The sequence below is a fragment of the Micrasema longulum genome, unplaced genomic scaffold (assembly GCF_059751315.1).
Source record: "Micrasema longulum isolate JH-2025_06_02 unplaced genomic scaffold, ASM5975131v1 h1tg000444l, whole genome shotgun sequence".
Lineage (NCBI taxonomy): Eukaryota > Metazoa > Arthropoda > Insecta > Trichoptera > Brachycentridae > Micrasema > Micrasema longulum.
This window is the reverse complement of record NW_028277643.1, coordinates 362,485-377,096: the sequence shown is the minus strand read 5'-3', so window position 1 is coordinate 377,096 and position 14,612 is coordinate 362,485. Positions and strand designations below refer to the sequence as shown.

At 31.4% G+C, this 14,612-nt stretch overlaps 1 protein-coding gene across 9 annotated transcripts in view; it reads right to left on the bottom strand.

Annotated features, from left to right (window-relative positions):
• The window catches only part of LOC148281517 (UNC93-like protein), a 96,329-nt gene that overhangs the window by 40,100 nt on the left and 41,617 nt on the right, over positions 1–14,612 (bottom strand). For all 9 annotated transcript variants that reach the window (XM_088226589.1, XM_088226595.1, XM_088226592.1 and 6 more), the window contains exon 5: positions 11,993–12,116. In XM_088226589.1, the coding sequence (XP_088082715.1) occupies positions 11,993–12,116 (124 nt within the window). The remainder of the gene's footprint in view (positions 1–11,992; positions 12,117–14,612) is intronic.

Sequence of the window (14,612 nt, the reverse complement as noted above, 5' to 3'; positions counted from 1 at the left end):
AGGTTTAATTAGCAAATGAACTCTATATTATTTTATTTTAACAATGATTACTAAATATTTCATCGATACATATGGAGATAATAAGTCAAGTCTTTTTCAAGTGTGATTAAGTGCGTTACGATATTTTGGCGATCATGAATCAATATTTTCATATGGGCTAGTGATTAAAATACTCCTTTAATAATATTATGCCATTTGCACTTATCTACGTCAGTTGCACTTATTTTAAAGACCCGTGCAGAATTTAGGGCAAATGTAAGCACTATCAATCGACAAAATTAAGAAAAGAGTACTGTGATAGCTTGGACATGTTGAGTGAATGGTCAGCAAACAAAATTACTTAAAAGATTATAAATTCTAAATATTAATCATATTTAAAGCATAAACTTTATGGTCAGACGTTAACTAAATGTTATTAAATATTTGTAAATAACCACTTACCGACTTTTATATGTCTACCGGTTTCGAGACGTACCCTTATCTTCGTCAGGACACCAATTAAACCAACATGCAAAGCAACATGCAAAACCCACTATGCACCTTCACCATAGTTGTTGCACAAAAATATGAAACCAACCCGACATGTATTTGATAAGCACATGCACTGATTAGGACAAACATGCACTGATTAAATTATGAAAATATTATCTTGTTTGAAAATTAATGAAAAAAGTAGAGGGGATGGAGGGAGGGGATAAGCGAAATAGGTTTTATAGGGTGACCATTACAGTGCAACATCGTATAAAGGACTACACAGGAAGTTTGTTTGATTATTGATCAAAGGAACATTACTTTTTAAAGCTTTCCTAATGTGAAATATTTCCATATTATTTACTTTTAACCCTTTATTGTGTGTATTTAAGATTTTAACTCCTGTATTATTATTAAAATCATGATTTAAATTGATTAGGTGATTTGCGAACTAAGAGAAATTATTATTGTGAAAACACCTTATATGTTCTTTATCACGAATATTAAAATTTCTTGATGTTCTTCCATCAGCAAGCTGAACAAGAATTGCATTTTAATTGGTAAACACCTGAATTATTTAATAAACTATTGCAATTTTTATAATTAAGCAATAATTTTACAATATTGTCATTTGTATAAAAAGCAAGTTTGATATTATTTGGTAAAAAATTGGATACTTTTGTGGATATAGTATTTACATAAAGAATTCTAAATATAATATTTTCACATAAAATTATGATTATGTTTGTAAACATGTAGGTACATTCGTATCCAGTTCTATCTCTGGATTTGTTTTTTTCCCTCTTACAATATTTTATACAGACAGAAAAGGCTGTGGGGTTCAAGTAAAACTTCCCCTCGGCAAATCGTTAACTTTGCTACAGTAAATTCATTAAAGTCAAAAAGTAATTTTCCCGAAATATGTGGGAAACCCTTTCGCCTTTCACATTCCACATGTTTATTGCTATAGCGTGATACCTCAAACATAAGATTAATTACCTTGCTCAAGGTAATTAGTGGTTTCATAGCGCTTCTGCATTTAAAGTGCAATGGCAACTTTGAATAATTCGTAAACAACCAGAGAGGGAGCTGTTTGTTTTGGAGATAATCTTGTGCAAATAAATTCAATACATATTTATATAGAGAGACATAACACACCTTTTTTAAAAATAATTAACGAGCTGAACCCGGCAATGATTTGCTATTGCTAGATGAGTTTGATATCAATTATTGTATTTACTTTAAATCAAATATGGACGTATACATTAATATTTTTGTGTTTCGGTTTACAAAAATTGTAAGAACAGGAAATATTAATAAATAGGTATTCCAACATTGTTTTCCTGTCACTGTCTTACGATGTCTCTCCGATACTGTATGAAAAAGACAACCGAATTTCAGACCTTTTGTTAGAATTGACAAAATTGATGTTTCGCAGTCCCGTTTTCCGCACCTCAAAAGTCAACCAAATGTGTTATTTTTTTTAGACAGAGTATCGCAATAAAATTTTCTGTATCAGTACGTTCTGCGTAATCAAAAATAGTTTATGTACCGTGCGCCTGAAAACAGCAGATAAAACTGTGTCTAGTTCACATGGTACACTTTTAAAAAAAGTAAATATCTTAAGTGTGTAAAAAAATTACTGCTCAAGTGTTATTATCCAGAGAGAAAATATGGGAAAACGTTTGTATGAAGAATAGTCGGGCCGCGTTTCTTCTTAAGATTTAACATTATTAAGTATACTCACACAATTTTTCTTCAAAATGCTTTTATGTAACCACCAAAACAGGTTTGGTGTTCTTAATTTCAAACCATCTACCCATTAATACATAAAGACGCACTCGAAACCCTCTAAAATTACGACGCTTAACTCATGTCCAAACGCTCAGTCCTGCCAAACGTGTATTTAGATGTTCTTTAACCGCCAACCGGGTTTTGACGTGAGTTTGACATTTAATGCGAAACCAAAATGCTTGATTGCGTCGTGAAAGCATGTAAAAAACCATTTAAAAAACTGCCCTAAGTTCCCGGCGCCTCTTAAATGAGATAGGGGTGCGAAGAATCTCCGAGTCAGTAATGAAGATAGCAACATGGATTATCAGAAGCTTATATGAGTCAGAAAAATTGCAAAATACTATGCAAAAAATGTACAGACATAAAATCCAAATATTAGAAATTGGTGAACATAGATGGTCTGGAGTTGGAAAATGCACGGCAGAAAATGGTGAAGTAATTTTTTACTCCGGTAATAATGATATTCATCATAAACATGGAGTAGCCATCATTTTTAATAAAGCAGTTAGCGATGCAGTCAATAATTTTATACCTCTGTCAGAAAGAGTTATGTGACTCCAGATAAGTGCTATTCCTACTGATTTAATTATTATTCAAGCATACGTTCCTACTGCTGACAAAGAATATGAAGTCGTAGAAGAGTTTTATCATCGGATATTTGAAATGTTAAAGCTCACTATAAAACATCATATTAACATCATTATGGGAGATTTAAAAACCAAAATAGGAAAATAAGAGATTGAAAAATATATGTGAGACTTCGGTTTGGACATCCGTAATAATAAAGGAGATCGACTTGTAGAATATTAAAAAAAAAATTAATTACTCGTTAGACGTGGGTAAGACCCTGTCACCGAGGGATACGTATCACTTGATCAGCATCACCAAAGTGACCAAATATTTTAAGTAGTTCAATTGAACGAATGTATCTTTTGCTTATTAAAATGCATGTTGTGTTAGTTTTATATTTTTGTACAACAACTATGATGAAGGTGTATAGTGGTTTTTGCAAGTTGGTTTAATTGGTGTCCTGACAAAGAGACGGGTACGTCTCGAAGCCGGTTGACATGGAAAAGTCGGTAAGTGGTTATATACAAATATTGAATAAAATATTAGTTAATGCTTTGAATATTAATAACATGTTCATTATTCTGTTTGAATTGTGAATCTTCGATAATAATATTTTAATCGCTATATTTTTAAAGTAACTTTAAATTTTCATGCTAACTATTATGGTTTAACATGGGCTCAGCATAAAAAGCCGAAAAAAGTAAGTGAATATGTATGTTAGAAACTGTAATTTTAAAATGAATAAATAAATTAATTAATAAAAGTGTTTCTTTTAATATTAATATGAGCATTTAAAAAAATATATACCTCATGAACTCGAGTGAAAAAACTAACCCATTGTTCACATTTAAAGGGCATTAATGAAATATGAATTAGAGGAGGTAAAAAAATGAAACTGCTGTCATAAAACAGTTAGCCTTCCGAAACACCTAAAACACTTTCACAAAAACAAATTAAATCGTTTAAAAAAACAAAACCTTAATCACCAAGCGCACAAGTAAATTTAAAAAGAAAAATTCAACGCGCCGCTGCACTCCGTACCGCGCTTTACCCTAACTTAAAATCTTCATCCATAATACCTACCTACTCTTATCTAGCAATGTACTCAAAGCTAGCAATAGCAAAACCTTACCGGGTTTAGTCCATTGTTTATAAGTATATTAGTTAAAATATTTCAACGTAAGTACGATAACACATTGGATGAAATAATAGTCTTACACTAAGAATTTAAATGTGTAACTTATTAGAAATAAAACCACCTATAAAAGTTATAAAGTCAGACATTAATATAAATTACAAAACGTTTCTACCTCTCGGCACAGAATCTATCCTACGCCGCACATCAGAATAACAAATCCAATATCAGGATAAGCCTAGCTTTTCATGAGTTTCCCATCCATACCTGTCTCACCCATTTTTCTTCGTCCGCTAGTTCCAGATTTCTCCAACCATTTATCTTTTCTTTATCTTCAAAATGTTGCTAGCTTCAATTCAACTCACTTCTGCTCTTCTTTTCTTCTACATCGATGCTATTTTTCATTGATTCTACAGAATAGATTATTTTTACAGAATTTTATTTATGTGTTGCACTTTGATCTTCAAAATTCAAATGATTATTCGTATTTTTGTCGATTTCACTGTATTTCATGTTTGAAAGTTCATAGTCTCTTCACTCAATTCTAAAAAAGTGTCAGCATATAATAATCGTACCCGTTGATGCATAAAACAGTGTATAGGTAAACCAAATACAGTTTATCCATATTTCTCCGCCCCCTAGGGTTGAGTCTCTAGGCATCCTTCGTATCCTCCCGATTCAGGTTCGCGTCTCGTAGTTATTACATAAACTACCGACAAACATTCAGCAGCGGACGCTCAGGACGCCGACAACCTAATGCCTTGTAAAGTAGAAAAGTATAGTTGAGACTCTCAGGAGCCATTAGTAGTATACAAAAGTAATCACTAACGCTTTAAGTACCAGTTCAGGGACAGCATTGAACTCAAGCATCGATGTAAACGCCAACAAAACGTACAAATGTAAAAATATTTAAAAAAAAGTATATTGTTAAGTGTCTTCGGCACGGGAAACCCCAGTGAGGTCACATTATTTTTATTATTATTTATAGTTTATAATGGAGAAATTATGATTAAATAAATGCATGTATCTTTACTCGATTTTGTTTTTACCTAAAAGTAGCCGTTAAGTCGAAAACACTTGTTAGTGTGTAGTTTCTATCTTATACACAGATCGGTATTTTTTAACCACTCAGACAAGAAAAACAACATACGGATAGAGAAGGAAAAAAAAATTAACAATATAAACTGCGATACTATTTTTTGTAGATATGGACTGAACTGTAAATATCGGCCCTCAATATTCCTTTTTCTAAAATGTTCTCCATTTCTTTTGTAATATGTTAATTTTAATAACTCCCTTAGGCGTTAAAATCCAGTTCCTGCCAACAAAAATTTTAACAAACTTAAATTAATTTTGTTAACAAACCCTTTGCTCCCTAGTGCAAAATAAGTAAAACATCTCTTATTTGATAATAAATTTGATGTAACTTATCACTGTCGGTTCATATTTGGAAATTTTTGAGAAGTTTTGATTGTCCGCTTCTTAGTAATTATTTCGAAAAAAATACTCCCGGGGGTCAGTTTTGCGTAAAGCTCTCACCCGTTTGGTTGTACAAAAGTTTAATCCCTAACAAACTTTAATATTATAATTATGCTACATAGAAAGTTTTTTTTTTCGGTTGTTTGATTAAAATGTTGGTTTTTTTATTTATTTTTGTAAATATATCGTATTGAAAAAAACTAACATATTTTTATATTAGGATTCCCTGACGGTACCATTTTATTTTTTTCTCATATAAGAAGTTGAAAAAAAAATCCGTGATCGTTTTCAACCTAAAAATAAAATAATTCAAAAATAAAAAGTCTACTAAATCTATAATGCTGAGGGATCAAAGGGTTAACCAACTGGCGTAAGAAGAAGTACAAAAATGAAAAAAAAATAGTTTTAGGCGTTTCTTACTATGCATGTGAAATGATTCAATTCGATCAGAGGTCGGCAAACTGCGGCTCGCGAGCCACATGCGGCTCTTAAGGCACCTTACCACGGATCACACAGTGCAAGTTTTACCGTCACTGAAACTTCCGACACGTTGCGAGAATATTGCAAATGCTGTCATTAAATGCATGGAAAAAATATTAAACTCGATAAAATTGTTTCAATGATGCAGATGGGGCAAAATATTTTTTAAGAATATTTTTAAGTCAAAAACTAATCACGATATAATTTTTTACCGTTGCATCACTCAACAAGAACCACTTTGTGCGCAGACATTTTCAGAAGGAATGTTTTGATGAAATATTGTCATCACAATTTTCGTAAAGCTTTTTATCATAGTCAATTTGAAGAAATTGTAGTTAAAATGGAGAGCGAATACGCATATTTTCTGCTGCTTATACACATACTTTATTATTTAGGTGCGCTGCCATTACAGACAGTTCAAAACATTAAGGAATTTGGCTCTTAAATAAAATCTTAATTGTTTATCTGCGGATCTTTGGCTCTTTTGTCTAATAAGTTTGCCGACCACTTTCTTAGATATATCTCACCCGCATCAGAAAAGGTTTCTGCCTTATAACTTTGGCTTAGAAGTGCAGTGGTCAGCGCGTCGGCTCACTATGCAAGAGCATTCGAATTCAATTTCCGACATGGTTACCATGTAATATTGATTTAAAAAGGAGTTTTTACACTAGAATATTTCATTGTCCCTGGACTGACAGTTGCAGCGTAATACTGATCATTGTTCCTTCTTGTAACAAAAAATATCAAGACACGCTGCGATTGGTGTACCAATGCAGTGCCCTTTGCACCATTGTGTTATGGAATGATGGTAATGGTAGCTTTTTTACTTTCGAAAATAAAAAAGTTGAAGAATTAAGGAACATACGTGTCCAAAAAAGGTAGTATGGTGAATGTTACATGAATAAACCTTTTAAATGCCTGAACTTCCATATTTCCTTTACTTAAATATTCTCCGCCACTGTCAAGGAAAAAATATCATCTCACAACATTGCAGCTTATCTAGACATATCACATGTCCGTTCTATGGCATCCAATATACTCGTATGTAAAATAATTTTAAATAGTAAATTTATATATCAAGAACATTTCAAATTTCTCACGTTTATATTATCCATGGCATAGAATTAAGAATAGTCCAGAAGGAGCGTATAATCATATTTTAATACATTGGACTGTGTTCGAAAATCCCCCCCATATGCCACACTTTTACCGCGCGTATTTGTGAAGTCGCCGCGTAATGTTGCACAATGCGAAAAAATATAATCATAACACAAATGTAAGGTAAAAAAAAGCGATCTGTTAATTTCTCTAAAATGTTATTGTGCACGTGGAAACATTAATTGACACAACGGAGTAAATAAGTAAAGGGTCATTTAATAAGAATAATTGAATTAATGAACTTTAATCTTAAAATATAAAACAAATTTTACTTTACATAAAACGGATATTTTTATATGATGTTAAATAATATTCGATGTTTTCAAGATAATGTCGGTCAAATGTTCACCGTGGCGTTGTGTAATCCGAGGTCCAATTTTTATTAGTTCTCTTATAAGATGAGCAAAGTAAGGTGAAAAAACTTACTACCCTGGCAACACTTAGGAAATGTCCATTTGTTTTCTTCGACAGTCTGACAGATGGAAAAAATAATGATTTTTTAAGTAATGCATTTATTACTTACACATACATTTGCTAATCTTGCATGAAATGTGATCCCATCCTGTTTCTTTAAGATCCCGGCAGTATTTCTACACTTAAAACGACACAATAAGACATAGTTTAATTAAAATCGAGAGTTGCTTACTGAGCAACCTCTATAAAGAAACTAATGGGTCAAAACGTAAACTACTCTTTTAAGAGTATTTTGGTCGCCTTTTTTTTATGCGCGTATGCGGTCTCTGGAATATTCATAATTCGACAAACCATGGCATAATAATAATTGTATTTTCATATGAGTAACATCATTTTAACTTGTAAGAGAAATGTACGCAAATTGACAAATAATATACTGTGGGTAATCTATGACCAATTAAAAACCTATCTAAAGTTTCTCAGAACACGAGTAGCAGTATTAAAGGGTTGTTTGGGACTTAGCAGGATGTGTAGTTAAGATACTAACTCTGAATAAGGCCTGTTGTACCGTTCATTTTGTCACTTAAATAACTTTGAATCGAAAATCTATTTATTAACTTTATTGATTACTAACTACGTTATTTTTTCTGAGCCGAAGCGCCAAAAAATTCTGTGAGTTCTGGGAGGGTGTACCAGAAATACCCTACCTAAAATACCATAAATAATACATAGAAACGTGCATAATTTTTTTTTTTATTATCATGGTTGTTAGAAAAAAAAATCATTTGTATTTTTTTAAATACTCTTTCAAAACGATACTATTTGTTGAAAAACATTGATTAAAGGTCATGCAACACTTTTGTGAGGATGGTGCAATAGAGAGTTGGGAGGGGAAATGCATTTAAAATCTATGGCACGGAATCCGAATTTTGTGGTTATTGCTGGAAATAAGCGATCAAACAGCAAGAAACACACGTGCAAATTGACTAACGTTTTGAAGATCAATAAATTCTAAAGCGAATTAACTTTAATGATTACGGTTTGCTCGAGAAAAAGTCAAAGGCAAATGTGAGTATTTATTTTGAAAATGGGTAGAAAAATATTTAAATACATTAATTCGTTCATTGACGGCCTCGTTGTGTTATGGTCAGCGCTTTTAACTACCATGCGAGAGGTCTCGGGTTCGATTCTTGACATCGTTAATATGAAATATTTATTTGAAAGGGTGTTTTTACATCAGAATATTTCATTGTTCCTGGACTGGTACCTGAAGCGTAAGACTGACCATTTTACCTTCATGTAACAAAAATGATTAAGATACGCTGCGGTTGGTATACCAACGCAGTGCTCCATGCACCATTAGGTGCGGAAAGGGAATAATTATGATGTTGAAACATTATGCGGTATGCAAAAACAGTATGTAAAAATATAATCAATATGATGATTTTAACAAAAATTTCATTAAAAATTATGCTACGTGCGGGATTCTAGATACCCCTTTAAACCCGGATGGGTTGAAATTGCTCATTTTTCGTCTGCTTCATCTGATAGTGATAATTATTAATTTAATTTATATAGATGGTGTAAAATACTGTGTTGTATGTTTCTTATTTTATGTTTTCTTACTATTTCGGATGTGTTAACTATGTATGATATTATGTTTTGTCACAAACATGTTTTCTTTTTATGAACGGTCCCAAACTCCTGGGAGTATAATATCTACTTTAATTATGAATTATATGTTTTATTTAAAATAATAAAAAAATAATACAAACTGTCTTGTGCTCAGAGCTCAGAAGTTCACAAAAAAATTACACAATTTCAACAATATAAAAATAAATATTTATTAAAAAAACTACAAACATAAAAAATATAGTCATACGTGTGAATGTATTTATCAAATGTTTATTTATTTATACATTTATTTTTTATTTTCACAAATTAACATAAATATTTAAACATGGGTCAGAATCCAAATTTATTGTTTTAATGGCAAGTTTAAACTTGATTTGGTTATTGTAAAAATTGTCCTGGTTCCCTAGACTGCAATCTTGGAATATGTAAAATAAAAGGCTTAAATAATAATAAATATGCTCTCTGTATTGAAATATGTGCTTTATAATTATTTCAACCCTTATCTTGGCAGAGAGAAAAAATATTTTTCAAACATTTTATTATTTTTGGCTTAAGAATCCCAAATCAAAAAATTTTCAAAAATGAAATATGGTAAATCAGTTGTAACTGTTAGGTAACTTAAATTAGCATAATAACAATCAGGTAACTTAAATTTAATATTATTAATAATTTATGCCGTAATGTTTCAATTCATGCTTTATTTCTTTGTTTAACTGTCCTGTTTGTTAAATCTACGCGTTGGTCGGTTTTAAACACACATCAAAGGGCGCTGGTCATCGCACTCACACATTGGCCCAGCTTTCAGTACGCTACAAACTACCAAAGAGGGCACACGCGATTTCTTAGGCGCTTTTGACGTCCGCACGTTGGCCCTCACAGACAGAAGCTGAACAACTCGCTGACGTGTAAGCAGTCTACAAATATCGTTGCAAATACGTGCGCCAGCACACTGGCCAACGAATTAGTGGGCGTGTTAAGCTGCCTTAACACGTCTTCATAATAATTACATTATGAATTCAAAATTATGTGTGTTTTGTTTGTTTATTTTTATAAATTACACACACATTTTTTTTCATTTTTGAATTTTTGACATTTTAATATTATTTATATTACTTAATAAATAAATTTCTAACATCAATTTTTTTTTCATAAAAAGCCGTAGATGAATAAAAGGAAAACGGTGTGGGCATGAGAAAAAAAAGAGTTCTCACCGGGAATTGAATCTGGAACCTTCCTTGCGTGAGTCAAGCATCTTCACCTCATTACGCAAGCTACCGAATATTATTATATGATATTATCACATATTTTTGGCACCACATCAGGTCTGGAGGCCTAATTGCAGTGGTAAATTACAGCGCAAAACATTCAGACTTTAAAAACATCACTTTTGTTCGCACTGGGAATCAAATCCGGAACATTCCATGTGTGAGTGTAAGTCAAGAGTTTTAGCCATTACACCACGGAGACCGCCACTGCTTTGTTGGTATTTTGTATACTATTTTTATATGTTTACATGTGTTATTCTCCAGCAATTTTTGTTAATTATAAATTTGTGTTTTATTAATTACCCCGAGAAAACAACAAAAGTCAACAGAGTATAGTTGACAAACATAAATACATATTTTAAAACAATACGTGGTCAAAAACAGAAATGTGGCCCATATGGTATATAGATTTATGTAATAATTTGGAATCCCTCGCGATGCCTTTAATACTCCAATTTTAGAATATGCTTCTTAAGGGATATGATGTAAGCGATACATCATTTACTACTGCAATGCATGTTATTATTATGTAAATTTTAATATCCTAAGCAATAAAGAAAGAACGATATAATAGAAAAAATAAATTTATACCCTTATGAAAAATTGCCAAGTTCACTTTAGGTTTGAACTTTGCATAAATAACAGGGCTTCAAAAACAACCGTTTGAAAAGTTTTCAGGTCAAAGTTGCAAAAATCTTCAGTGACTTTTTAATGAACACGCTACGAAACCAATTAAAAGAATAATGAAGATCGTTGTTTGATTCCAATTGAAAGCAAAAGTGTATACTCCTGCCCATATTTTTAAGAATCACTGTGTTAAGTAAATAACAGCATTTATCGATAATATTCGTGGCCGATTACCTTTCTTTCCCATATTTCCTTTGACCCATTTTTATGGTACCTACCTACCATCAAGATAAAAAAAATTCAAAATTAGAAGATTCGGATTTAGAACAAAAACCAAACAACATTTTTGACTTCACATAAAATCGGATGAAAAGTGGTTGGAATCATCGCGCATCATGGAAAACATTGGTACATTTTATAGCTCATTTTGTCATCCTGTGCCAGAAATTGAGGAACATTCAGATCATATTAAAGGTAGGTATCCATTCCATGTTCCTATCCTTTTTCAAATACTTCCCTATCACGAAACTGAATGAAATAATTTTTTCATTTACAGACCGCCTTTTTGTTAACACATTGATTCTGAATCAAGGAAACGACTCGGGAAATAATCACAATCTATACAAAATTACTTCCATAAAAAAACAATATTTTTGAGAGCAGAAACTGACAATGATTGACAAAAGAATGTGTGAAATCCTAAGAGAAAAACGGAAAATATTAGGAATACCTTCTGCTCGAGTTTTTATCAGTACTCCCTAGGCGTTAAATTCGATAAAATAGAAGAAAAACACTTGCTAGATATTGCTGAAGGAAACATTTTAAATCAGTGAGATTTCTTTTTTTTCCTGTTGTGGTTTTTTCCAACTTCTATTAGAGTTTCGCGTCAGCGTTAAGTCGATATTTATAAGTGAAGAAAGTGCTAATATAATAATTTTAAACGATAATAGATTGTTTTTCTTACCAAGAGATGAAATTAAGTTGCCCCATACTTGAGCAAACTGGAATATCATGAAGAAAATGCCAAAGAACCTCACAACTAATACTTCAGCTGGGATTCCGGATATTTTTTCGTATGCAACCGAGACCTATAAAAAAAAATATATTTAATAATTAATTAATCAATATCATTCAATTTTTCAAACGCGTTCATAGTAAAACAATTTATAAATATGTTCAAATAAGAATTACACAACATAATGTTCAGGCTTGAGCAGTCACATTTAAATTGTTGTCTGCTTATCGACAATCTAAGCCGAAATCCTAGTGAGTTAAGGAAGTATCTTAGAAAAATATTGTTTCACGTTTTATGTCTCTGAGTAATAACTTTATATTCAATATTACTGAGTAGAATAATTACTGTAATTTTGTAAGTAAAAAGCTAGTTCTTGATACATACATGTTTGTATAGTTACTAAAATTATATGGAACAGACGTGAGTATACTGGCAAAAAACTTTAACTCTCATATCCCTGTTTTGAGAATTCAAGGATTTAAGTTTTGTTCCAATTTTACTCTTTTATATCTTATTAAAATATATTAAGATGTCAAATGCTCATTTAAGAACATGTTTGTAGTTTTTACGTTTCTTATTTTATATACTAAGTAGATGTAAGGTTATTGAAAGCTTTTAGCCTGAATTGAATACCCGGTATATGACTATACCTAATTTTTTTTTTTATAAACTATATGTTGAAATTTATATGACTTAGTGTATTTTGCCAGTTTACAGAGCGTTAAAAACTTTACAAAACTGCATCATCATTTAGCCAGTATACCTAGGATATAATAATTATAGTACGTGTGTGTATTTGTGTGACTTCAATATACATTTATTAGGAAAGTATGAAAAAAAATGTTTTATTATTACGAAAATTTTGACTTTTCAAGAACATAATATGCCTGAATTGACAGGAAAGTTTGATAGGTGAACATACTAACCATTACACTACGAGATGGAATTATTTTCGATTGATTACATTTTTCATGAATTAAACCTAAGAGAAGTCATTTAATTGAAAAATTAGCCAATAATTATCTTTATTATTTGATTCATAGAACTGTATTCTTCATAATTTCGGACATAAATTACAATGAAATAAACCAGTGAATTTTGTTATTTATAGGTAGAAGATATTCTATACGTTTGTATATAATACGTTTTTTATTTACCAATGTACATTTAGAATAATATAAACTAACTATCTCACACGTAAATTTATAAATGAATCTTTAAATAATATCTATTATATTTTTTTTAGCTATTTCTAGAAATAATAAATAAAATGTCTGAAATAGTACTCTAGTTTATTTACTTCTGATTGTAAGTTCCCTACACTAACGAAGGAGATCAAAATCAGTTTACTTTAAGAATCTAACTTGTAAATAATTCATCGCCTTTATAATAAATAACATGTTTCTGGGCTTAAAATAAAGTATCTCGTTATTTCGTCAAATCTAAATATATAAGTTATATGCGTAGGTTCAGAAAAATAGATCCTTTTTAAAGTTTAATAGTCAAATGCTCAAATAAATTGATGAAACGAGCGATAAATATCAAACAGTTTTTTTGTTAATGGGGAATTTAGGACTGATTTTTTTGAAATAATGTAAAACGAAATAAAAATAGGTAAATTTAATAAAGATATCGTTTTAGTTAATTCAGAAGCCATGTTTCGAGTCATAAATTAAATTAATCGCTGAAAAGAAGCCGGGAAACATCTGAATAGCTCTATGTGGAAATTGCACTTACAAAAAATCATAACAAGAATTTCAGCCAAGTATGCTGAGAGCTTAAAATCTTTAAAAAAACAAGAACTGCGACGCTTGTGTGGTTTAACCCTTTTCGTGGTAATAATCCTGAAATTGTTCATTTCTATATTAAAAGATAATTTATGGAGTAACGTAGTGATTTTAATGATAAAAAGAGAGCTGGTAACCGGGTTGTGGTCTTGTGACTAGTATTGCGGACTGACAAATCATAAGTCCAAGGTTCGTACCCCGCTACCATTATTATTTTTTTATTAATAGAGAGGATAGTGGATGTATGACGGCAGTAATTGGAAACGATGTAAAAATGGTGACAAATGATAGTGGAATTAAAACGAGATGAAAGGAATATTTTGAGGAGGTGTATGAAACGCACACAGGAAATATAGCCAGTGCACCAATTTCTCAAGTAAACATAGATGCAGATGACGATGCGAAAGAGATATGTATGGAAGAAATTAAAAATGCTGCAAAGTCTATGAAGAATGGGAAAGCGCAAGGTTATGATAACATTGCCACAGAGTTTATAAAGGCCCGTGGAGAAATAATTTTTGTATGGCTACATAAGCTCTTTAACCTATGTTTAGAGGAGAAATACACTCCCCCTGATTGGAGGAGAGCTGTTGTTATGCCTCTATACAAGGGAAAAGGCTCTAGGGTGGACTGCGGAAACTATGGAGCAATCAGCCTTTTGAGCGCTATTGGAAAGATTTATGGCAGAATACTGATTGAAAGAGTGAGAAAAGTGACTAAAGATAGAGTTTGGGATATACAAAGTGGACTTATGAATGGAAGAGAATGTATGGATCAAATAT